Below are 25169 nucleotides of genomic sequence, written 5' to 3'. Positions count from 1 at the left end.
GCCATCCAGAAAAAAGCCATCGATTTGGACTGTCTGCCTTCTGCCCATCAGCTAGTCACCTATTGAAGCTGATAAATCACCCCAAATCCCATATGATCCAACTTCACAAATTAACCTTTTGAGTGGCACTTCAGCAAATGCCTTCTGGAAGGCCAGATATATTACATCTACAGGATCTCCATTATTCATTTTGCATGTTATATCTTTGAAGAATGTAGTCAAACCTGATTTGCCCTTCATTAAACCATGCTGACTCTGATGGATGGAGTTTTGACTTTCAAAACATCCTGATACTGCTTCCTTGATAATTGGCTCGAACATCTTCCCAACAACAGGTGTTAAACTAACTGGTCAATCATGGCTGACAATTTTCTCAACTCCATTCTCCCGCTTTCTCCCCATAACTTTTGATCACCTTGACAATCAACAACCTACCTATCTCAGTCTTAAATAAACTCAATGAATCTTTCTCATGTCCAGAAAATTTTGGAATATTGTAACTCATGAATCCACTATGTCTGCCGCACTTCCTAATGTACTTTCAAGGAGCTATGAACCTGGACTCCAAGGTTTCTTTGTTAAGCAATACTCCCAAAGACCTTACCATTAAGTGTAGAAGTCCTAAGATCAGCCCAAATTCGACAACTGCATTATGCATCTCGGGCTATAGTCTGGGGTGTGGATTACCAGGTGCTGGGGATTTGTAACCTTTTAATCCCATCAATTTCTCTAACACCATTTTCCTACAACAACTCAGTTCCTTCAGTCCTGCTCTCAATGGACCATGTGTTCCCCAACATTTTGGGGATGTTACTTGTGCCCTCCTTTGTGATGATAGAAGCAACATATGTGGTTAATTGGTCTGCCATCTCTTTGTTCCACATGAGAACTTTGCCTGTTTCTAACTGTAATTGTTTTCACCAATCTTTTTTTGTCTTCACATACCCCATTTTCCCCTTTTTAATCAATCCCTTTGTTGAAATCTGAAGTGCTTCCAGTCTTCAGATCTGCTGCTTTATTTTTTAGCTAATTTGTACACCACTTCTTTGGATCCGGTACTACCATAATGTCCCTTGTTAGCCATGGCTGGGCCATCTTTTGTGTTTAAGGGACAACTATTGCAGTTCCTCCAGGTGCTATCTAAATGTTTGTCATTTCTTTCAATAATGTTCCCTCATTTGTTGCAGCCTGTTCGTGCTTCTGCCATTATAATTTCCTTGCTTTAGATTTAAGTCCCCAGACTCAGTATCAACTCTGTTGCTCTCCATCATAATGGAAAGTTCTCTCACTCAGTTCTTCACTCTTCCACAAGGGACCTCTCACAGCTACATTGCCAATTATTCCCTTCTCATGAAGGAATTAACATTTTGGAATTAAATTGCCATTACCCAACAGAACCATTGCAATTTTTGGAATATTGTGTACAATTCTGGCCTCCCTCCTATCAGACGGATGTTGTGAAGCTTGAAAGGGTTCAGAAAAGATTTACAATGACGTTGCCAGGGGTTTGAGTGATAGCGAGAGGCCAAACAGACTGGGGCTGTTTCCCCTCGTGCGCCAGAGGCTGAGGGGTGATCTTATAAAATCATGAAGCATGGATACGGTAAATACATAAGGCCTTTTCCTTGGGATGGGGTGTCCAGAGTTAGAGGGGGGTGCTGTGGGGTGGGGGTGGGGGTGCAAATTTAAAAGGGACCTCAGGGGCACCTTTTTCATTCAGAGGGGGGTGTGTGCAACGAATGAGCTGCCAGAGGGAGTGGTGGAGGCTGGTACAATTACAGCATTCAAAAGGCATCTGGATGGGTATATGAATTGGAAGGGTACAGAGGAATAGAGGCCAGGTGCTGGCAAATGGGGCTATATTAATTTGGGATATCCGGTCGGCATGGACAAGTTGGACTGAAGGGACTGTTTCTGTGCTGTATATCTCTATGACTCTGGCTTTCCACTAAACATTTGCCACGTTTGTATGTTCAGTTTCTCTCTGGTGTCGGTGTCAATGTTTTGATGTCTCATTCCACTCCCACTTCCTGGGGATGTTAACCATTTCATGTCTATATCTTTTCCTATTATCTGATCTTCAGAAACTTTTGAGGACAGCTGAAGAGAAAGTGGTTGAATTTCTTAGCATTGGTTGAACCTCTCAAATGTTCATAGAAAATATATCCGTGAGAGTCCTACAATAGAATTGGAATATTGTTGGTAAAGACTGCTATTACTGCACAAGTCCAAGGGATGGAGCTGTGAACAAAATTGCAGAATCTGAAATAAATGTGAATAGCTAAATAACATTTTGACTGTATTTGTCCGTCACTGTTGTTGCCTTTTTAGTAAACAAATGAGCTACATCTAAAGACTGCAGCTAGTAAGCATACACTAAAAAGAGCTAGACCTTTTCAGAGTAAAATTAAGAAACATATATCTATAGACTAAAGGTGACAGAAGTTGAAATTCTCTTTTAAAGAAGGCAATTGATGCTCGATCAATTAGATTAGATTCCCTGCGGTGTGGAAACAGGTCCTTAGGTCCCACCGACCCTCCAAAGAGTAACCCAACGAGACCCATTTCCCTCTAACTAATGGGCAATTGAGCATGGCCAATTCACCTAACCTGCACACCTTTGGATTGGGGGAGGAAACCCATGCGGACACAGGGAGAATGTGCAAACTCCACACAGACAGTCGCCTGAGGCTGGAATTGAACCTAGGTCCCTGGTGCTGTGAGGCAGCAGTGCTAACCACTGAGCCACTATGCCACCTGTCAATTTTATATTTGAAATTGATATATTTCAGGTATGAAGAGGTATTTAAGGATGTCATTAAAGGTAGAGTTAGGTTACAGGTCAGCCATGGTCTCATTTAATGGCAGAATAGACTTGAGTGACTATATGGAGAAAGTGAGGATTGCAGATGCTGGAGATCAGAGTCAAAAAGTGTGGCTGTAGAAAAGCACAGTCGGTCAGACAGCATCCAAGGAGCAGGAGACTCCTGATGAAGAACTTATGCTTGGAACGTCGACTCTCCTGCTCCTCGGATGCTGCCTAATCGGCTGTGCTTTTCCGTTGCCACACTTTTTGAGTGACTATGTGGCCTAGATCTTGTGAGCAATGTTCCCTTTAAGGTCTGCGGTATGTAAGCCGCTGCTGTGCAGGAGCCTCAGAGAAAATTAGAAAGAACTCTGCTTGTACGTCACAAAATGCCACTGACCACCACTCAGACCTCACACCCCGCCTCCCTGATCTCTCAACAGGCAGTTGACTACCACTTTCATTTCTGACTGCGTCTACTCCCAATCCAACCCTCAGCTCTCCACCCCCAGCACTCAAGTACACTGGAAATCACCCTTCCCAAACTCAGACTCCAACTCCCTGGATCTAACATTCCCTCAACAACTGGTCCTAAGTGTAAAACTATCACCTCTAACACCCAGAGACCTGACTGACACCAACTCCCACTCCTGGGCTTTAAATATATAATAATATAGCAATAATCCAAACATGCTGCTACATTATATAGCACTGACGCAGAGCTCTTATCTGCCTCTCTCCTGCTTCAAACCCTAAACAGGCCCATCTCTACAAGCTAGGAAATGCTTACATCCCAGCATCGGTCCCAGAAGCAACTCAATCCTGGATAGTTTCCTTAAATCTACTCTGCCAGATTATTTTTCACTATTTCATTCAGACATTCCCTGAAAATTGATCCTATTATCCCACTAATTATTTTAGAAACTATATATGCAAAATATAAGGTATTTTGGAGCATAGAAAACTATTTGGTGTATTCAGTTTATACAAATTCCATGGGTAAATATTAAATTTCTGCAAATTCTGCCACTGTTGCTTTAGGAATATTGTTCCTTTCCCCATCTGAAAAATAAATCTAGAAGTGCTATTATTTGCCCTGTAACACCTAATGTCTTCTTCTTCTTCTAGGATATTAGAGCATTTTAAAGGTATCAGTTGCATAGAATGAATTCACTTGAAGCCAGAACATTATTCTATAGTTTCATTATCCCATTGGGAACATGATTTTATTTCTAACATTAAACTTGCTTCAAGGATGTGAAACTTGTATTAATGTACATCTGCCCTCTAATGCTATGCTCAATGTTTATACTTGAATCTTATCTATTCATTTCATTGTTTTGAAGATATATTATGTCTCCTCTCATTCATCTTTCCTCTGGCAAAAATAAATTCAGGCCATTTGAATCTCTTTGGAAATTAATCTTGTAAGACCTGGACTCATCCTGATTGTTCTTCACTGAATAGTTTCTTAATATATCTCTCTTTCTCTTTGATGTAGGGTCACCAAAAGTGCACATCCAGGATTGTACCTTTAAGCTAAGAAATCTCAGGTATCACAATTTACAAAAAGCAGTAATGTGAAGTCAAAAAATGTGGATTTTGCCCTTTGGGTAAGAACCTTGAGTCAAATGGGTGTTATAAATCTGCACTGCATGGGAAACTGTCACCCAGCACTGATATTTCCTAAATTTGCAAAGGCTGAGCTTGTCATTGAGTTCAGAATGGTGGACAGACTCTGGAAACTGGAGAAACAACAGATGGCCCTCCAGCTCGGAAGAAAATAAAATCTGCATATCAGCTAAGAGAAAGAGAAAGAGAAGGCAGCTTTTCTCCAAATTCTTACATTTTTAAATTCAAAAATAGAATCAACAGCTGGGTGACCATTGTGGAAGTGTTGCTGCCTGCAGCAGAAGACAGATAAACAGGGAGGGGGCCTCAAAGTCTTCCTACAGCATTGTCTCCCTGGTGTTCTGCTAGTAGGTGACCTCCATGCGGATGGCAAGTAGGATTTAAGGATCCTTTAAGCCAATTTCTGCCCCGAGAGAGGAGGAGACAAAATGTGAAACACAAAAAGAATCCCCCTCCCCAACATTGTTTCATTTGCTGTTCTATTACTCATTGACACATCAACAGTAGCCTATTACACTAGCCAAACTCTTCCCAGCATCCACAACCCAAAACCTGCCTGCAATCCTAGCCAGTTCACTCCTCTGATGGAGTGATAGCAACTTAATCTATTTAATATTGTACAGTGCGATGTTCTTTGATTGTGACTTAATAGGATTTAATTGTGCTCGCAATGGGAGATTTATTCAATATTTATGGTTTGTTTCAAATTTATACACTACTTTACACTTGAGTTTGCTGAGCACTTACATAACATTATATAAAATGTATGACACAAAATCAGACCAATTTGTTGATGCTGATGTTAATATTCAACGTGTTTCCTCATTCCATCCAGCAAATCTCATCCTTAGACCGTGTCTTTCGATTTCCTTTTCTATCATGTACTCATCTTGTTTCTGTTTGAAAAGATCTAAGCTGTTGTCTTACACATATCCAGCAGTAATGAGTTCCTCAATCTAACCATTCTTAGTAAATACATTTGTCTTTATTTCCTTATTGGATTTATTAGTAATTATTTGGTCTTAATGGCCCTGAGTTGTGAATGGTCCATCATGTGGAAATGTTCTCTCTATATCTACCATGTTCAACATATTCCTAATTTTAAAATATCCAACCATTCACTCATGTTTTGTTTTCTTATGTGAAAACATAGCTCCATCTTTCCTTGATATTTGTAACCTTCTCGCTCTGTTTTGTTTCATTCTTTCCCCATCTTGTATATGCTTCATTCACGGACTATCTCCACATCCCTTGATACCATCAATCTCCAGAAATCTATTGATTTCTGTCAGAATGGGTTCAATGATTGTGCTTTCACTGCCCTATGAAATTCCAAAAGTTCACCACCCTGAGTAAAGGAATTCTTCTTTGTTACAGACTTATAATAGCTGGCTTCCATCCTGAGAATAAAATATGTCTCCCGGTTTTAGACTCACCAGCCAGGAGAAATATCCCATTTATATCCACCCTGTCATGCCCTGTAAGAATTATGTAAATTTAAATGTAGTATCCCACATTCTTCAAAACTCTAAGGAACACAGATTAAGCTTCTTAATCCATCCTAATGACTTTTCTAACTTGCTTTTATTGGTTTATTCATCCATCTCCCCAGATGCTTTTGCCCTTCTATCAGTTAGTTGCTTCCTTGAAGGTTGAGAGGATGACCTATTGGTATCATTGCTGGACTGTTGATCTAGAGACCCAAATAATGTTCAGGGGACCCAGGTTCAAACACTGCCATGGCAGACGGTGGAATTTTCTCTCAATTTAAATCTGGAATTAAGAGTCTAATGATAACCATGAGTCCATTACCAATTGTTAGGGAGGAGAAAAATAGCCTCTGGATCACTAATGACGGTTAGGGAAGAAAACTGCCATCCTTATCTGGTCTGGCCTATGTGACTCCAGACCCACGACAATGTGGTTGACTCTTAAGTGCCCTCTGGGCAATTAAGGTTGAGCGATAAATACATCCACATCCCGTGGAAAAATGAGAAAAATGTTTCTTTCTAAAGTTACTAATTCATCCATCTGTAAGTTTAGCTGCCATTTTAACTGCCCAGTTTGTAAGTTTAAAAAAATGTTTTCAGAGTTTTCTCGGGTTGTCTTTCGCAATGCATTCATTTACCAAATAGCTAAGAATATATGTTTAGGAAAATAGTCATTTGGATTGTTTAGGTGAGCTGTTTAGTTCACAATTGAATTGAGTTTTCCCTGGGCGGGACTGGTCTCCGAGAATAATATGCGAATTAGTGAAGAAATTAGGATATTTCTGCAGCGGGCCATGTGGTTGCCAGGTAACCGGGTAAAGTCTGTTGAAAACTGTGATCCTTCTGGGAGAGTGTAAACATTGGAAACTTCAGAAACGATCAGGAATGACACAAATATCCATAATTACTGTTATTTGCATCCTTAGCAGATGGTTTGTTACACTTCACTAATGTGTCCCATTAGAATTTTGCTTCAGTTTTCTAAACACGTTCGGAAACGATTTCTTTCGGGACAAATAGGTTCTTCAGTGTTGAAAGGGTTAATAATCCGCTGATTCGTCACCGAGGGGGCAGATCTACACCAAATGTTACCGAGTGCATGTCACACCCCTATGCATCGTAGTGTGAGGAAAACTTCAGATCATAAATGGAATGATCATTCTGGATTCAAACCTCACTTCAGTAAGTACCGTGTGAGGCATATATCATTGAATAAACGAGCTATGGAAGGAGTTGTGTGAATCTGTCAGCTGCAAATACTCCCTCTGCAGTGGAAGCCGTGTTTATATGTAGCATCAGATCACACAGACACCAGGAATCATCAGTGCTCCAACAGGTAGAATTGTTTTTGTACCGGAAATTACCCCCAGATTAATAGTAGTTGATTTGTTAAGGGAATAAATTATATGTTTGTAATGGGGTGCAACTATCTTATATATGCAGCAAGTAGCTTTTTTGAAGACAACATTGCAAAACAATCAAATAAGGAAAAAGAATTGAAACTTTGAATTGAAATAATTATTTCGCACGTAATCTGATTTTTTTGTGTACTTTCCAATGTCTTTATGATAAGAAAAATGACACAAGAACAGTGAAAGTACTTTGTTTCTAAGGTGTCGATAGGATGTTGGTACTGTATTTGCATGTTTAAATGAGCGAAATAATGATTTGATGTTGAGCTTTATGGCGTTAGAATTTTCACACGTGTAGTTTTAAATCTGTAATCTCCCTGGAAAGTTATTATTCTATATTTCCGTTGTTAAAATTGAAACTGCTTAAGGATTAATTACACCCTGCCTTATACTTATAAGGCTGTTCCTTTTGACTCATGGCATTTTCCTTTTACAGCTTCTAAATGATGTAATATTGAGATTGGAGCAGCATCCTCATGTTCACTTCAGTTTATAATGCAGGGAGATTGATTGCAGGTGTCAAGGGTACTAGACTTGGGAGTTCAGTGAGGTTGTGTGTTAGAGTGGAGCCTCATAAAATCATCCCTACATTTCTCAAGTACATTATCAATTCAGGTTTTACAGCATTCTCAAGATGTACACTAAACACTTTACAAACATTGAAATGTTTTTGGTCACTATACTGGCTGAGACTGAGTATCTGTGTAGGTTTGTATGCATAGATGTACAGAGCTGTCACTGAGTTAGGAGGAAGGATTCACAGTCAAACCAAATTCTGTGGATTAGGGTGGTGGGATGGATGAGGGAAGATTTGGGAATATATAGCAGCATTCCCAATTTTATGAAGTCCTAAAGTCTCTTACCCTCAAATATTTTTGTGTAGTCATTGTACTGTGTAAAACTATAAACTAGATGCTCTGATCTAGAAACAATTGTGTTGCAACAGATTTAGGTAACAGTAGCCTTACTTAGTTGCCTGCTTATAAAAAAGATATGCTCCAATGTGATAATGAACAATGGTAATTTTGATTTAACTTGCTCAGCAGGATGATAATGGCATCAGGGATGCCCATTCTATACTAAAGCATTTTACCCTCAACATGAAGGAAAATTCTATGGCTTACTTAATGGAGAAAATGGCTACCTTCAACACTGAGTTTTTCAATTATGTTCTTCATTCAAATGATAACTAGAAAAATCAAAGCCACTTTGGACAATTATTCTGTTTTGCATCAAGTGAATATTTACAGAGTGAAAAATAAGTCAAATTCTTTATAAGTTTGACTTTTAGCATGGGTTTGTTTATATATAATTAAGATCCACATGTAGGAACATGCTTTAGCTAGGAGCAATAGTCCTATGGTTAGGGAGTTTATTGTATAATGTATAAGCTTTGTTGTTAGCAATCTGTACAGAAAATGTTTGAAATGCAGGTGTTTTTGTAGATTCTGAAATGGAGCATTTCCTTAAATAACTTACTAACCATTTTTAGCTATACGTCTGGAAATGTAATAAGTCAAATTCCCATTAATGTAGTAAAAGCTGAGATGTGAGATCTGTACAATGGTGCCTGAGGAAGCATTAAATGTGAGGAACAGATCTGTTGCCCTTTCCCTTGCTGCTGCTGTAAAACAGTCATCGTGATGAGCACTTTAGGGAAGTTTTCCAGTAATAAAATAATAAGAATGTTTAGTGACTATATTACAAGTAAGTACTGTGGCAGATAATATCCTTTGCAAATGTTCACATGCCTAGATTGAAAACACTTACTGATTTATTGTAAGTTTTTTTTAATCTTCCAAAAGTTACTATATATCATAAAAAACCTCAAAGATTCAATATAGCTATACAGGTTACCAGTCAGTCTGCTGCTCTTATCAGTGACCTGTACTTACATAATGTGAGGCTATGTATTGGTGCAGAAAATTGTAAACCACTGCTTTGCAGTGCTCCACATATTTATAAACCTCCAAATTATTTCTCCTCTCCTGAGTGTAATTTATGTCAGGAATTGATTTCAGTAACCTCAAATTCTTTTGCCGACCAGAGCCTTTTTGTGTGAAGTTAGATAGTGAGTATTGAAGGTAGTTAGAATGGAGGTGGAGCAGAGAATATTGCAGTTGAGCCAGATGTCATATCCATTTCTGGAAGGTGTGTGCACATACTTTCTAGCGGGGGCATCTGATAATTTTCCATGTTCTAAGACAGCAATACTGATTATGATTATGATACTTGAGTGTAGATCAGCATAAGTTGTCTTCCATTTGAATCACTGTTGCACCATAGAGCATACTTACGTGATAAAACAGCGCTGGACATGTTTTTTAAAAAAACAACTTTCTAACATATAAACACTCAAGGAAAGCCCTAGTTTTCCATTTTGAATTGCTTTATTTGGGATGCCTTACTGTTAAAAGAAAGATTGTTGCTTGTTAGTGGAATTGGTAGAAAAAAGCAATCAAAATGAGAATGATTAACCTGAATTTAAAAAGCAACATTTTACTGAAAGCAAGTGTTTTTGTTCACAGTAAGTGCTTTGTTTTGCTTTATTGCATCTCAATTTATTTGATATCATGACTTTCAAACAATATGTACCTCTCCATGGAGTGAAGTTATAAAATGTCATACAAATATCATCTCATGATATACACCAGTGAAGTATAACCATTTATCTTAATGCCAATGGTAGCAGTAACAGTTTGTATGCAGCTAGATATCTTTTCAGTAGGTCTTGCTTTCTGCTCCAAGCATGTACAATTTAGCAAAATCAGTTACTTTTTTGATGAAACATTCTATAATGTTTACAAATTTGCTTGAAAATGATCTTTTAATGGGAATTATTTTTGTAGGAAGTTTTTCAAGAGTTTTATTTGAATAATTCTGACACATCACAATTCCAAAGAAATAATTATACCTTTTTACATTGTAACATAAATAGAATGTATAGCTTTATTGCTATACAATACCAATCTGAGTATAAAGAAATAACATTCCTTACTCCAATGTAAATAAGGAATCCAATTTAATAAATCCGATGATTTTCAACACAAGAACAGGTTGGTTATTGCAACTGGTCTACTTTTCATGTTTATCCTCTTATCTAATCAGTTTTAATCCCATAGTTTTAACTAGTTCCACTTGCCCTGTCCCCAGTTCTGGATAACCTTTCTAACCTATTTTAAAATTTTGATCTGGTTTCTGCTTCAACCACTATCTCTGGTGATATATTTCACATAATCTCACAACACTAATGGTAAGGAAATATTTCTTCTGAAGAATATCTAAAATTGAATAGGTTTGAAGATATTTCTACATTCAAACTGGACTACTTAATCACTGGAAACTGGCTTAAAAACACAAATAATATTTTCAGTCAATAAAAGCAATGAAAAATTAAAAACAAGCACGGAAAGAGAAGTTATCAATCATAATATTAATGATTATGCAACAATTGAGTTGTAAGAACCAAAGTGAGCCAAGTTCTTGAAAGCCATGTAGAGATTCTTAATTTATTAAATTGGAGCAACATCAAAGCATCTGAATACTTGAGAGAGAATAAGATGTTCATTCACTATTGTGGAAGAGGTCTCGGTCAGTTTTCCTCAGCCAAATGTCCTTAACAAATGGGCATTATTGTCAATAGGGAAATGTAAGAAATACCGCTTATTAATTCTTAATTATGGATATATGAGTAGACCAGGAAAATATGAAGAACAAAGTTTTATATTCCAATGTCGAACAGCCGAACAAACAGAACACAAAGGTTTGCAACAATTAGAATCATACATATGGACTGACTTTTGACCCTCAATAAGTAATGATAAATAACCTGTTGATACATTTGCTATTCAACCAGCAGTACTGCTGAAAATATTTTTATGATAATCATTGATCTATAAAGTTGAAAATGTAATTTTTATGAGTTCTCTTGGTGCATTATATTTTGCTGTTTTTAACTTTTATCTGTGTCATTTTAAAAGATGCGTTGTGTTAAGTGATGGACATGCTAGTGAACCAAGGCCCAGAATGAAATTGTATTACCAGTTGTCATGTACAGTTCAGAAGCATGCAGACAGTGATATTTCCTAAAAATGTGTTCATTTTCGATTAAAGCGCATCTATGACTTTCCACATTCCATAGGCTCTACGTTCCACTCAAATGAGCTATCCTGCCATGTTTTAAGTATCGACTATTTATTTTAAGTAGAATAGTTTAGGAATTATTTACCAGCCAACTTCTGGTGAACTGAAAAAGGGCACAAATACTCAATAGTGAAGACAATAAATTAAAAAGGACCTCCCCTCCCAATTCACTGTGGTTGAAATCTGTACTCCACTTATTACTTTAAGAACTGGATATGCTAGTGAGCCAAGAACCAGGACAACACCACATGCCCAACTGCCATCAAGGAGAAACATGCAAAGAGAGGACAAGTGAGAACACACATCTGGTGCAGGTGGGATGTGAACACAGAGGTAAGGACATTAACAGTACACCACAAAACCCCATTTAATGGTAGAAAGGAATGCATACATTGGTACTGGAAATTGCAAGTTGCAGGCTGACCTGTTGAAAAGATCAGACTTATTTAAGTGAACTGAATCCACACTACTTAATTTGTAGTTATTGTATAATGCCAATAACACAAGAAATATGACAATCTGTAATCTTAATTTACAGGAAATATATCTTATAGGCAAGACTCTTATTGAGTTATAAGTAAGCTTTATGTTCTAACAACAAAGTGCATTATGATTTGTGGTAAAGTCTGAACACAAAGAGATTAAGGCTGGTGATTGAAGGGTTGTTCCTTAAGAAAACTCTTTAAAACAAAAGAGGATGAAACAAACTAGAGGGAGGGTTTGGACAGAAAATTACTGAATGTAATACAGGGGGTATTGAGGTAATTGTACACACCAAAAGGAAGATTCAAAAAAAGTGTAAAAACAGTTTCAGTTATCATCAATTCGGCTCCTAAATTGCTGAATAGCATATCATGTAATGTATTTCTGTATTACAATGATCCATGTTAATATACAAATACACTTTTCCTGAAATATCAATACATTATTGGCTCAGTTTCAAAAAGCATTTAGGTTTCCTTTTAATTGGACACGTCTTACAGAGTTTGTAGTGCAGCTGCAGTCCTTTTAAGAAATCAAATGAGAAACTAACAATGTATTGTAAGATTTTCGTGACTGTGAAGCAAGTAACTGCTGAGAAACAGATACAAAGTGAATTGACATAAGGAAACAACTCAAGGTATTCATAAATCGATAAATATACTGGCGCTACACATTTCTATGCCTTGTATGATTGAGGTCATTGAGAGGACTGGCCTAACACTCCACATTAAATGATAAACTACTTTTCAGTAGGAGCAGAAATTTTAAATACTGAACAGTAATGGAACTGGTTAACAAAAAGCTGGAAGACAAAATTCAGCTGGTTGAAAGTGTTTTTTTTTCTTGTGGACAAAATCTTCTGAAATGTTAGGACAAATCAACTTTAAAGCTGCAGGAGAATATTACAGGCCAGAAATGAAATGAAGCGTTCAGATGATGTGATAAACTGTATGAGTGAAAATCAGCATCAACTTAAGTCCAACAAAGAGTACAGCATCATTTTGAGGGGAATTCCGGTCTGGAACACTACAGAGACTTCTCCTGAGCTGAGAGGGATCAGTTGATTTAACACTGAGGGTGATTTTGAGACAGTGGAAGGTAATCTGAGACAATTATGGTACTGAGAAATGGGTGTTCAAAGACATCCAATGGTAATTCCTAGGAAGAATCTCCGATAAGAGAACAGAAGGTTAGGAACAGTGGAGAGGCCAGTATCTGGTACATTAAGAGAGATTCTCTGTTCTGGTACTATGAGAATAGCAAGGATTTAGAACCTGATGAATGAAACGGGACCCAAATTACCTTGGCACCTTACATCTGTCCGGGTCCTCTCCACCATGCTCCTGCCTGCCAACTTTATCTCCTGGATTTTATAACCTCTTTGCTCCATCATGTACTGTCCTGCCATATTCCAGTTTTGCAAGCTATATCCTCTTTGTGTCACCAGTAGACAGGGTTGTTAAGAAAGTGTTTAGCATGCTTGCCTTCATTGCTCAGAGTGTAGAAGTTGGGACATTACGTTGAGGTTGTACAGGACGTTAGTGAGGCCTGGTCTGGAGTACTTTGTGCAGTTCTTGTTGCCCTGTTTTAGGAAGGATATTAATAAACTGGAGAGGGTTCAGAAAAACAAAATTACCAGGATGTTGCTGAGAGTGGAGGGTTTGAGGTATAAAAAATAGACTGGAAAGGCTGGGTAAAACTGAAAGAACTGCAGATGCTGTAAATCAGAGACAAAAATAGAAATTGCTAGAAAAGCTCAGCATTTGAAGCTACAGTATTTATATGGCTAGTCCAGTTCAGTTTCTGATCAATGGTAACCCCCAGGATGTTGTTAGTGTGTAATTCAGTAATGGTGATGTTATTGAATGTCAAAAAGTGGTTAGATTCTCTCTTGTTGGAGATGGTCATTGCCTTGTACCTAATGTGGTGTAATGCTACATGTCGCTTATCAGCCTAAATCTGGATATTGTCTGAATCCTGCTGCATTTGGCTGTGGACTGGTCCATTGTTTGAAGAATGTTGAATGGTGCTGAATGTTATGCAATCATTGGTAAACATCTCTACTTCTGATGGAAGGAAGTCATTGATGAAGCAGATGAAGATGGGCCTAGGACAGTACTCCTGGAGCTGACATGACTAACCTCCAACAATGACAAGCTTGTTTCTTTGTGCCAAGTAAGACTCCAGAGTATTTTTCCCTGATTCTCATTGACTCTAGTTTGCTAGAGCCTCTTGATGTCACACTTGGTCAAATGTGGCCCTCATGTCAAGGGCAGTCACTCTCACCTCACCTCTGGAATTTAGCTATTTTATCCATTCTTGAAACAAAGCTATAATGAGGTTAGGAGCTGAGTAGCCTTGGCAGAACCCAAACTGAGCATTAGTGGCCAGGTTATTGTAAGCAAATGCTGCTTGTTTGCAGTGTTGATGACACTTGCATCACATTACTGATGAACAAGAGTAAACCGATGGGTTAGTAATTGGTGGGTTGAATTTGTCTTGCTTTTTTTTAACAGGAAATACCTGGGCAATTTTCCACATTGCCATATAGAGGTCAGTGAAGTAGCTGTATTGAAACAACAAGTTCTGCATTATCACAGAAATGTTATCAGGGTCCATACCCGTTACAGTACCTAGTACTTCTAGTCATTTCTATGCATCTTGTGGAGTGAATTGTATTGACTGAAGACTGGCAACCTTAATACTGAAGACCTCTAAAGGAGGCCAAGATGGATCATCCATTCAGGACTTCTGGCTGAAAATTTTTACGAATGCTTAAACCTTGTCTTTTGCTGGGTTTTCTTATTATTGAGGATGAGGATATTTGTAGAGTGTCCTCTTGTTTAATTTCCACCACCATTTGTGACTAGATGTGGGAGGACTGCAGAGCTTAGATCTGATCCCGTTGGTGGTGGAGGAATTGCTTAGCTTTTTTTTCAGTTGCTACTTGTGTTTGGCCGACAAGTAGTCTTGTTTTGTAGCTTCACCAGATTGACACCTCATTTTCCAGTCTGCCTGGTGCTGCTCCTAGCATGCCATTCTGCACTTTTAATTAAACCAGGATGGTAATGGTAAAGTGGCGGATATGCCAGGCCATGAAGTTGCAGATTGTGTTTAAGTACAGTTAAATTCTAGCTGATGGCTCACAGTGCCTAATAGGTGCCCAGTCTTGATTTGCTGGTCTGTTCCAAGTCTGTCCCCTTTAAGATGGTGATCGTGTCACACAACATAATGGATGGTATTCTCAGTGTGAAGATGGAACTTGGTCTGCACAAGGACTGCGGTGGCCACTCTTAGCAATTCTGTTATGGACAGATGCACCTGCAGCAGGCCAGATGGTGAAGGTGAGGTCAAGTATGTTTTTCCATCTTGTTGGTTCCCTCACCAGCTGCAAGCAGATCCAATCGAACAACTATGTACTTTAGGACCTGATCTGACCTGACCAGTACTGATACATTAGGGTGATGGTACGTGGTAATCAGCAGGAGGTTTTCTTGTCCATGTTTGACTTGATGTCATGAGACTACATGGCAGCCAGAGCCAATGTTATGGGAACTCCTAGGGAATACTCCCTCTAATTTTTTTTTTTAGCGCACAACTTCAATTTCCAAAACTCGAAATCAATACATCGGCAAGTTAATCGGCATGTATGGAACTTCGGAGCAACTCCCTCTTGACCTAATGTCACTGCTGGCATTTCTGCTGTGTCTGTCCTGTCAGTGGGGCAGGCCAAATGCAAGGATGGTGATGGTGTTGTCTGAGGCATTGTGTAAGGTATGAATCAGTGAATTGCTGTGAGCTAGCTCTCCCAATTTTGGTGAACTCCCCCAAGATATCAGTGAGAAGTACTTTGCAGGGTTGACGTTTTGCCATTTTCATTTCCAGTGCTTCATCAATGCCAATTTCATTCATTTTTTTCCCCCTTTTGTGCATTTCAGAGAGCAGTTAAGAGTTAAGCAGATTGCACACTTCTCTTGTTGCAAAGTTTGATTATACCTGCGTGTTTTACAAGATTGTACACACTCATTTAAGGGTGGGTGTTGTCTCATGCTCAATTAACTTTCTATCTGCCTCTGTGCAAACATGGCCACTCCACCTCTGTAGACAAAAAAAAGAAATCATTCTGCCTTCTGTGAATGTGCTGGCAGTTACTTTCATTCTAAATGTGCACATGAAACTTGGTAGAAGATGGTATATGGGTCGTGCTCCTGAGCGTATAATCCAGGCTCCACTTGAAAGTCAACATTGCTGTCCACTCTTCATTATGCCTTTTGTATACCTGTCCGTGACACCCCAACAGCTTTGAGGCTTCACATGTTACTGTACAACCCTTTTATTTGACAATCAATATGTCTATTTTGTCCCATGCATTGGTATGCCCACTGTCATTATCCACTGTCCATTGTGAAGTGAGAGTGGTTGCCCTTTTAAAAATCACCTCATGCAGTACCTGTGCCTTTCTATCTTCTATTAGATCTCACCAATATACTTGGAGTTGAGCCCCATTCACTCTTATTTTCCCCCAGCAGGACACCTCCAATACCCATACTTGAGTTTCCCACTTTCTCTGAACCAGCATGTACTGTCCCTGATAACCCTATTGATGTCTACTGCCAAATCCCAGGACTAATCGTGGCCCACATCCTGGACTGACTTATGAGGACAGTCCCAACTAGCATGATCCAATCCCTTGCCCCTCAGCTCCTTGATGGAAGTAGGGGAAGTTGAATAGGCAGGGGTATTTTCTTTGGAGCATTGGAAGCTGAGGGGTGACCTTTTGGAGGTTTATAAAATCATGAGGGGCGTGGATAGAGTGAACAATCAAGATCTTTTCCCCGGGCTAAGGGAGTCCAAAATTAGAGGGCATAGGTTTCAGGTGAGAAGGGATAGATTCAAAAAGGACGTAAGGGGCAACTTTTTCACACAGACAGTGATGCATATATGGAATGAACTGCCAGAAAAAGTGATGGAGGCTAATACAATTACAATATTAACAGGCATCTGGATGTATAAACATGAAGTGTTTAGAGGGATATCGGCCAATTACTGGCAAATGGGACTCAATTAATTTAGGATATCTGGTCGACATGGACAAGTTGGATCAAATGTCTGTTTCTATGCCGTACAACTTTTATGATTCTATGACCTGTACTCCTTGGACAGGTAGGGCTTGACCTGGAGCAAATGACTGTGACTGATGCTCCAGATTAGAAAGACACCGATCCCTAGGACCTGATCACACCAAATGCCTGAGTGACTGTGGCCAATCCATTGACTGAGCTCGGATGATGCCCCTGACTGAATATTGCCATGCACCCTGATTGACCGTAGCTCCCCCTTCAGACATGGCTATTTGGTCAAAGCATGCAATGTGTTAGTTGCATAAGTTGCTGGCATATGCTGTAGGTGTGCCATGACGTCACACAATGCCATACACCATCATGTCCACCCATTTGACTTCAGTGCTGGCTACCACGACAAACTGCCCGGCTTTGTCTCACGAAAGTTTACAATGAAATGCTCTAAAAGGCATGACCGAAATTGTATGAGCATCCAAGTAAGCTCAATGTGAGTGGGTGCCAAGGATGTGAGCTAAGAGCCCTAAGATGTATCCTGCACAGATGCATGAGATGGGTTTGTGTTCCTGCATGCAAAGTGAATAGACAGGAACATTGCACAATAAAGTGTTAGTGAGCTCCAAAGTGCAGTAGTGAAGTGTTGAAATCCAAGACTGGCTAAACTGATGTGGTGAGGTGGTTGTTTCGCTGCTGTTGACATCCATGGTCAGTGGTTGGAGGTGCTTGATTCTCATGGAGCGTAATGTTGGTTAACATGGAGTTCTAGAGAAACAACTACTGAACTTCATCCATCAGGTAGCCACTCTGACTTTTATCTCAGGCATTGGCAACACTTAGTTCTTCACTGCATAGGAGACTGTGAGCTGCATTTAAATAAGGTAAGAATTACAAATAATGAGATGCAGATAAATGAGAAATAAGATCATAATGCTTACTGGTGAGATTCTCATAAGCTGCTGAAACTTTAAGGGGAAAATCAAACATTTTTCTCAACATTGTGGATGAGACTTTTTCTTGCTTATCACATTCTCACAAATTTCTCATCACATGACAGCTGAGAAGATTCTATCCATGGAATAATGCTGTTAGAGGTGTCTCCTCAGTTCCGTGTTTCTGCACACATGAACACGTGATGCCAAGGTTACCACTTCACACTTGGTGTGCACTATATTTGTGCCAAACCTGCTCTCTGATATGACAATGTGACATCTAAAAGGAACAGCAAAGATAAGCACAATTCAAATGGATGTTGTTCAGATTGCAGAGAGGGCAAATAATTCTGCAACAGCTAAAGAATTCAAGATACTGGAGAAAAAAATTAGAAATTGGAGAAACTGAGGAAAACATGGCATGTGTTTGGAAAGTGAATACATCAATGGAAATTGTCAGAATGGATGTTAGGTATTTCTGAACTCTGAATCCCTGGGCTAATGCAAGCAGAAAAATTCGGCCTTGCAGATGTCAAAGCCAGCTACAGATGTTGTACGAGGTTTACAAAGACGAGTTATTTTGTAATGTGACAGAAGACACAATTTTATTTAAAAATTAAATTATATCTACTTTATGCCTTCATTTGCACATCTTCTGGAGACTGTCTCTTTCAACCAATGTTGTGTTTTTGCATTGACTTTCTGTTGAATTTAAAGACAAAGATGGCCCTTGTTTCTGTGCACTGTTAACAAGATTGTCCAAGAACACATTCATTATTGAAATGTTGTAAGTGAACTTCCTATAAGGCATCTTCCAGCCAACAACCTAAGATGAACACCTGTCTAGACAGTGCAGAAAAAAACCCATGAGGCCTTCTATTGTTTACTTTGATTATTTCCACCAGACTTTCCTTATTTCATGTATCTATGTCCCTGATCCCATCCTCTATCCTGCTTTGGATCTAACCTCCATGCTCTAACCCCTCCCCATTGCCACCATACTCCCCATCCCTGACTCCCCTTTGGACCTGCACCTCTGTTCTTCTGCTCCTCTCATGCTGTAGTTTAACAAGGAAAACTGTTGACCTCCGGCACAGCTGCACAAAGCTGCCCACCCATCTTTAAATGAATGTGAACCAGGTATTAAGGAATTCTTATGTCATAATTTGAAAGTAAGAAATAATTACCAAATGTTTTAATATAATCAGTATTCAGATCATGGCATACAAATGTTAAGATCTTGCCAAAGAATGGCATTAGGACTAACCATTCATTGATTTCTACATTTGAACCCACCATTAGGAATCAAAATGTCAGTTCCTATTAGTTAAGTAAGTATGCAGTCCTGTTTTTTGTTCATACAGGCTCTGCAAATTTGCCCATTGAAGTTCAAGTCATACATGTATTCGAATTAGTTCAAGTGGTAAGTTTGCTCACTGAGCTGGAAGCCATGTTTTCAGAAGTTTCATCACCATACTAGGTAACATCATCAGTGAGCCTCCAGTGAAGCACTGGTTTTATATCCCGTTATGTGTCTTGGTTTCTTAAGGTGGGTGATCTCATTTCCATTTCTTTTTCTCAGAGGATGGTAGGTGGGGTGCAAATTGAGGTGTTTATTGATGGAGTTCTAGTTAGAATGCCAGGCCTCTAGGAATTCCCATGCTTGTCTCTGTTTAGCTTGTCCTACGATGGATGCGTTGTCCCAGTCAGAGTGGTGTCCTTTCTCATCTGTATGTAAGGATACTAGTGGTAGTGGTCATGTCTTTTGGTGGCTAGTTGGTATTCATGTATCCTGGTGGCTAGTTTTCTGCCTGTTTATCTGATGTAGTGTTTGTTAATGTCCTTGCATTGTAATTTGTAAATAACATTCATTTTGCTGGTTGTTTATATAAGGTCCTTTAGGCTTATTAGCCACTGTTTAAGTGTGTTGGTAGGTTTGTGGGTTACCATGATGCCAAGGGGTTTGAGTAGTCTGGAAGTCATTTCAGAAATGCCATTGATGTAAGATAATGTGGCTAGAGTTTTTGGGCACCTTGTATCTGCTAGTTTGGGTTTGTTGTTGAAAAATCGGCGGACTTTGTTTATTGAGTACCTGTCCTTCCTGAATATGCTACATAGGTATTTTTCTTTCAGCTGTCCATAGTTCTTGGATGTGGCAGTGTGTTGTGGCTCATTAAAATAATGCCCTGATGCATCTCAGTTTGTGGGTATTGAGATGATTACTTCTGTAGTTAAATATTTGGTCTCTGTATGTTGGTTTTCTATAGATGCTGCTTTGAAGCTTTCCATTAACTGTTCATTCTACTGTGACATCGAGGAATGTGAGTTTGTTATTGTTCTCCTCCTCTTTTTTGAATTTTATGCCATTAGAATATTGTTGATGGTGTTGTAGGTTTCCTCTAATTTGTTCCGTTTTGTAATCGCAAAGGTGTCATCTACGTAGCAGACCCAAAGTTTGGGCTGGATAGTTGGGAGGGCTGTTTGGTCAAATCTCTGCCTTACTGCTTCTGCTAAGAAGCCTGATATTGGTGATCCCATGGGTGTTCCGTTGATTTTGTTTGTAGGTCTTGTTATTGAATGTGAAGTGGGTGGTGACGCACAGGTCTACTAGCTTGAGGATGTTGTCTTTGCTGATGACGTTGATGCTGTCTGGTGTTTGTGTCCTTGGTTCCTCTAGTAGTGCAGTCAGTGTTTCTTTGGCCAGGTTAGTGTTAATTGATTGTGAACAGGGCTGTTATGTCAAAGGAGACCATTATTTCATCCTCTTCTATCTTGGTGTCTTTGGTGTTGAGGAATTCTTTGATGGATTGAATGGAGTGGCATGAATCTCCTCCTAGGTATTTCAGTTTTCAGTGTAGTTCCTTGGCTTCTGGATGAAGTAATAGTCTCCTTTGACATAACAGCCCTGTTCACAATCAATTAACACCAACCTGACCAAAGAACACTTACTGCACTACTAGAGGAACCAAGGACACAAACACCAGACAGCATCAATGTTATCAGCAAAGGCAACATCCTCAAGCTAGTGGACCTGTGCCTCATCACTCACTTCATATTCAATAACAAGACCTACAAACAAATTAACGGAACACCCATGTGATCACCAATAGCAGGTTTCCTAGCAGAAGCAGTAATGCAGAGACTTGAACAATAGCCCTCCCAACTATCCAAAACAAACTTTGGGTCCGCTATGTGGATGACACAAAATGGAACAAATTAGAGAAAACCTACACCAACGCCAACAATATCGTTACTGGCATAAAATTCACAAGAGGAGAAGAACGACAACAAACTCTCATTCTTAGATGTCACAGTAGAATGAACAGTTAATGGAAAATTTCAAACCAGCGTCGATAGACAAACGACACACAGACCAAATACTTAACTACAGAAGCAATCATCCCAATAATCCATGATCAGAGCTGCATCAGGACATTATTTCAATGAGCCACAACACACTGCTGCACTCAGGAACTTTGAACAGCTGAAGCTAAATACCTAAACAGCATATTCAGGAAGAAAGGGTACCCAATAAACACAGGCAAAAGATGCTGGAGATTAGAGTCAAGAGTGTGGTGCTGGAAAAGCACAGCAGGTCAGCAGCATCCGAGGAGCAGGAAAATCAATGTTTTGGGCTGAAGGGCTTATGCCTGAAATTTCGATTTTCCAGCTTCTCGGATGCTGCCTGACCTGCTGTGCTTTTCCAGCATCACGCTCTTGACCCAATAAATACAGTCCGCTGATTTCTCAACAACAAACCCAAACAAGCAGACACAATGCACCCAGAAACTCTAACCACATTACCTTACATTAAAGACATCTCTGAAATTACTTCCAGACTACTCAGACCCCTTGGCAACATAGTGGCCCACAAACCTACCAACACACTTAAACAGCTGCTAATGGACCTAAAGGACCCTTTATAAACAACCAGCAAAACAAACACTTTTTACAAAATACCATGCGAGGACTGTGACAAACAGACAGGAAACTAGCCACTAGGATACGTGAACGCCAACCAGCCACCAAAAGACATGACCCTTTCTTACTAGTATCCTTACATATAGACAAGAAAGGACACTACTCTGACTGGGACAACGCATCCATCGTAGGACAAGCTAAAAAGAGAAATGCACGGGAATTCCTAGAGGCCTAACAGGAACTCCATCAGTAAATGCATCAATTTGCACCCCATGTACCATCCTCTGAGAAAAAGACCGGAAATGATATCACCCATCTTAAGAAACCAACAACAAACCCAAACAAGCATAAAGAGAAAGTGAGACATAAAACACTAGTGCTTCACTGAAGGCTTGCTGATGATGTCACCTAGTATGGTGATGACAAGTCTGAAAACAAACCTTCCAGCTCAGTGAGCAAACTTAGAACCTGAACCTGAACCTATGCTACAAATCTTCTCAAAAATCGCAAATTCGAATTAATGTCGCAATACTGAATACTGTTGCATTCCACTTAGTACATCTGCCAACCTCCCCTTCTAACCAATGGCTGCTATTTTCTATAATTTGCCTCTTTCTTTATTACCTATACCTTTAGTGATTTAGAATCAGGAATGTTAGTGGATGGAAATCTCCATTTTCTGTTAGCAGTAAAGTTATTTATTGCAGGTGATCTATTTGAAAAATCAGATTGTATCTAAATCTCTTTTATGTATCAATTATCAAGACTTATAGTCAGTTAAAAATTAATTCAATCTATTTCCTTCCTATATATAGGTTTTGGCTGTTTCCTGATTTTGCCATGAACTTGGAAAAGAGCTGTGTTCTTACCTCTGTAATCATGCTGCTTCATCTGATCAGTCAAGCAGAGGGACAAGGTACTTGTCTTATAAGTATGAGAACAAATAGTTAAGCATAGTTCATAAATCAATTCTGAATACATTTATACATGTCAGTGCTTTTCAGGTATTTGGTGATACTTTCTCTTTCTTTAAAACCTATTTGATTTTATGACCAATTGTGTGAGCACTCAGGATGTCTATAGCTGTTTGCAATGTTTGAGTATATGAATTAGCAACAGGGATGAGCCACTCAGTCTTTCAAGCCTGCTCAACTATTCTGTTAGATCTTGGCTGATCTGGGTATTCCACTTTCCTGCCTACCCCAATAATCTTTCACCACCTGATTTATTAAGAACTTATGAATCTCTACATTAGACATATGCCTCTGCTTCTTCACAGTTTGAATAGTTTCAAAGATTCGCAACTCTCTTAGAGAAAAGAAGAAGTTCCCTAGTCCTTGCCTAAAATGAATTATTTATTTAGACAGTGACCCCATCGTCTTGATTCTTCAAGAGGAAACTTCCTCTCCATATGTAACCTGCAAGTTCCAGGGAATACAGTCCTAACCTGTCCAATCTTTCCTCATTAGACAACCTACCCATTTCATGTATTAATCCAATAAACATCGTTTCCAATGCACCTTTTCATCCTTCCATTAACAAGGAGATCAATACTGTATATAGTACTGCAGATATGGTCTCACAAATTCCATGTATAACTGAAGCATAAACTTCCTACCTTTATACTCAATTTCCCTAACAATAAATGCAAACACTATTAATTTTCCAAACTACTTGCTTTACATGCGTATGGTCCTTTTGTGATTTGTGCACATGGATGCTCAGATACCTGTGCATCTCAGAGCTCTGCAAACTGTCAGCATTTTGATTTTATGCTTTTTATTCTTCCTGTCAAAATGGAAAATTTCATATTTTGTTCCATTGACCATATCTCTTTGCCCAGTAGTTAACCTATCTTTATCCCTTTGTAGCGTCTCCAGGTCCTTGTTACAACTTCCTTTCCTACCAAACTTCATTTCATCAGCAAATGTAATAAACATACATTTACCCTGTTATCCAAGTTGTTCATATAAATATAATCTAATTCCTGTGACACAACATTTACCATATCTTGCTAACTAGGGCATTACCCATCTAAGCCTGTTATTTCCTATTAGCTAACCAAACATGTTAGCCCCCATACTTTGAGTTTTATTGTCCATGTTAACCTTTGATATGGTACCTCTTAAAATGCATTCAGGAAATCTAAGTACATAGAGAACATTTATTGGTGGTTCATTATCCAATAAATGGGTTAAATATGATTTGCCTACAAAACCAGGTTGACTGCCTAAATCGGGGGAGTTTTAGAAAATTAAAGCCAACTCATCCAACTATCTCATAAGTTTTCTTGTTGAAGAGCCTAACATGTTCATTAAGACTTATTTGCCTGCGATTCCATCAATTTGCTCAGTACCGCTTCCATTGTGATTGTAACTTTATTAAGTCACTTTCTGTCTTCTATTTCCCGATTTATAGGTATATCTGTATTTTCTGTTGCGAAGATCAATGAAAAGTATCTATTTCCTCCATCTGGCATCTCCTTGTGTTGCATTATTCTCCCAGGAGCTTTCTATAGGACCAAGATTCACTTTGTTAACTTATCTTTTTTAAACATCTAAAGGAACTTTTACTGTTTGTTTTTATTGTTTGATCTACCTTTTTCACTAATTTTTTTCCCTCCTTATTAATTGTTTAGCCATTCATTACTGTTTTTAAAATCCCCTCCAGTCTTCTGACCTGCAATCCTTTGGTGTTTATGCTTTACCTTTAAATTTGACACTACCCTTAGCTTTTGTTTAGTTAAGAATAAATGGTGGATCCTCCCCTTCAATTTTTTTCTTTCACATTTGAAATGTGACTATTTTGTGGAACACCCAACTGAATACTTCCTCAAACTGATATGGGAATTAGAGGTACTGGTTTAATTGCATGATGCAGTTTTCCACATAATTTGACATGTATGGCATTCTTTAGAAAAAATTGCAAACTATGGACAACTCTTACAGTTACTAATCCAGGCATCTGGGTGCATATGATACAAAGGAATGTGTATGTATGCCATTCCATGCACCCCCCCCCCCCCCAACTCCAATATCATCTACTAAAACCTTGATTTTAGGTTTCAACCAATGAGTTGAAACCTAATGGCCTTCTCCAGCAAAAGGATTTCCTATATTCCTTAAAAACACTATAAATCTATCTCCCTCACATAGAGTCATTGAGATATACAGCATGGAAACAGACCCTTCAGTCCAACTCACCCATGCTGACCAGATAGCCTAGCCTAGTCTAGTCCAACCTGCCGGTACCTGGCCCACATCCCTCCAAACCCG

The 25169-nt window shown here is 39.0% G+C and overlaps 1 protein-coding gene across 5 annotated transcripts in view; it reads left to right on the top strand.

Moving 5' to 3' along the window:
• The first annotated feature begins 6480 nt into the window (after positions 1-6480).
• Positions 6481-25169, top strand: part of LOC122560121 (collagen alpha-1(XX) chain-like) — a 184639-nt gene continuing 165950 nt past the window's right edge. For 3 of the 5 annotated variants that reach the window (XM_043710377.1, XM_043710378.1, XM_043710374.1), the window contains exons 1-2: positions 7030-7110; positions 22710-22810. In XM_043710377.1, coding sequence (XP_043566312.1) covers positions 22735-22810 — 76 coding nt within the window. In that variant the 5' untranslated portion in view covers positions 7030-7110; positions 22710-22734. Of the gene's footprint in view, positions 6505-7029; positions 7111-7138; positions 7265-22709; positions 22811-25169 lie in introns of those variants that run through there. The other 2 variants (XM_043710376.1, XM_043710375.1) reach the window with 2 other exon arrangements.

Source organism: Chiloscyllium plagiosum, chromosome 20 (assembly GCF_004010195.1).
Source record: "Chiloscyllium plagiosum isolate BGI_BamShark_2017 chromosome 20, ASM401019v2, whole genome shotgun sequence".
NCBI lineage: Eukaryota > Metazoa > Chordata > Chondrichthyes > Orectolobiformes > Hemiscylliidae > Chiloscyllium > Chiloscyllium plagiosum.
This window is presented reverse-complemented; position numbering and strand designations above follow the sequence as displayed.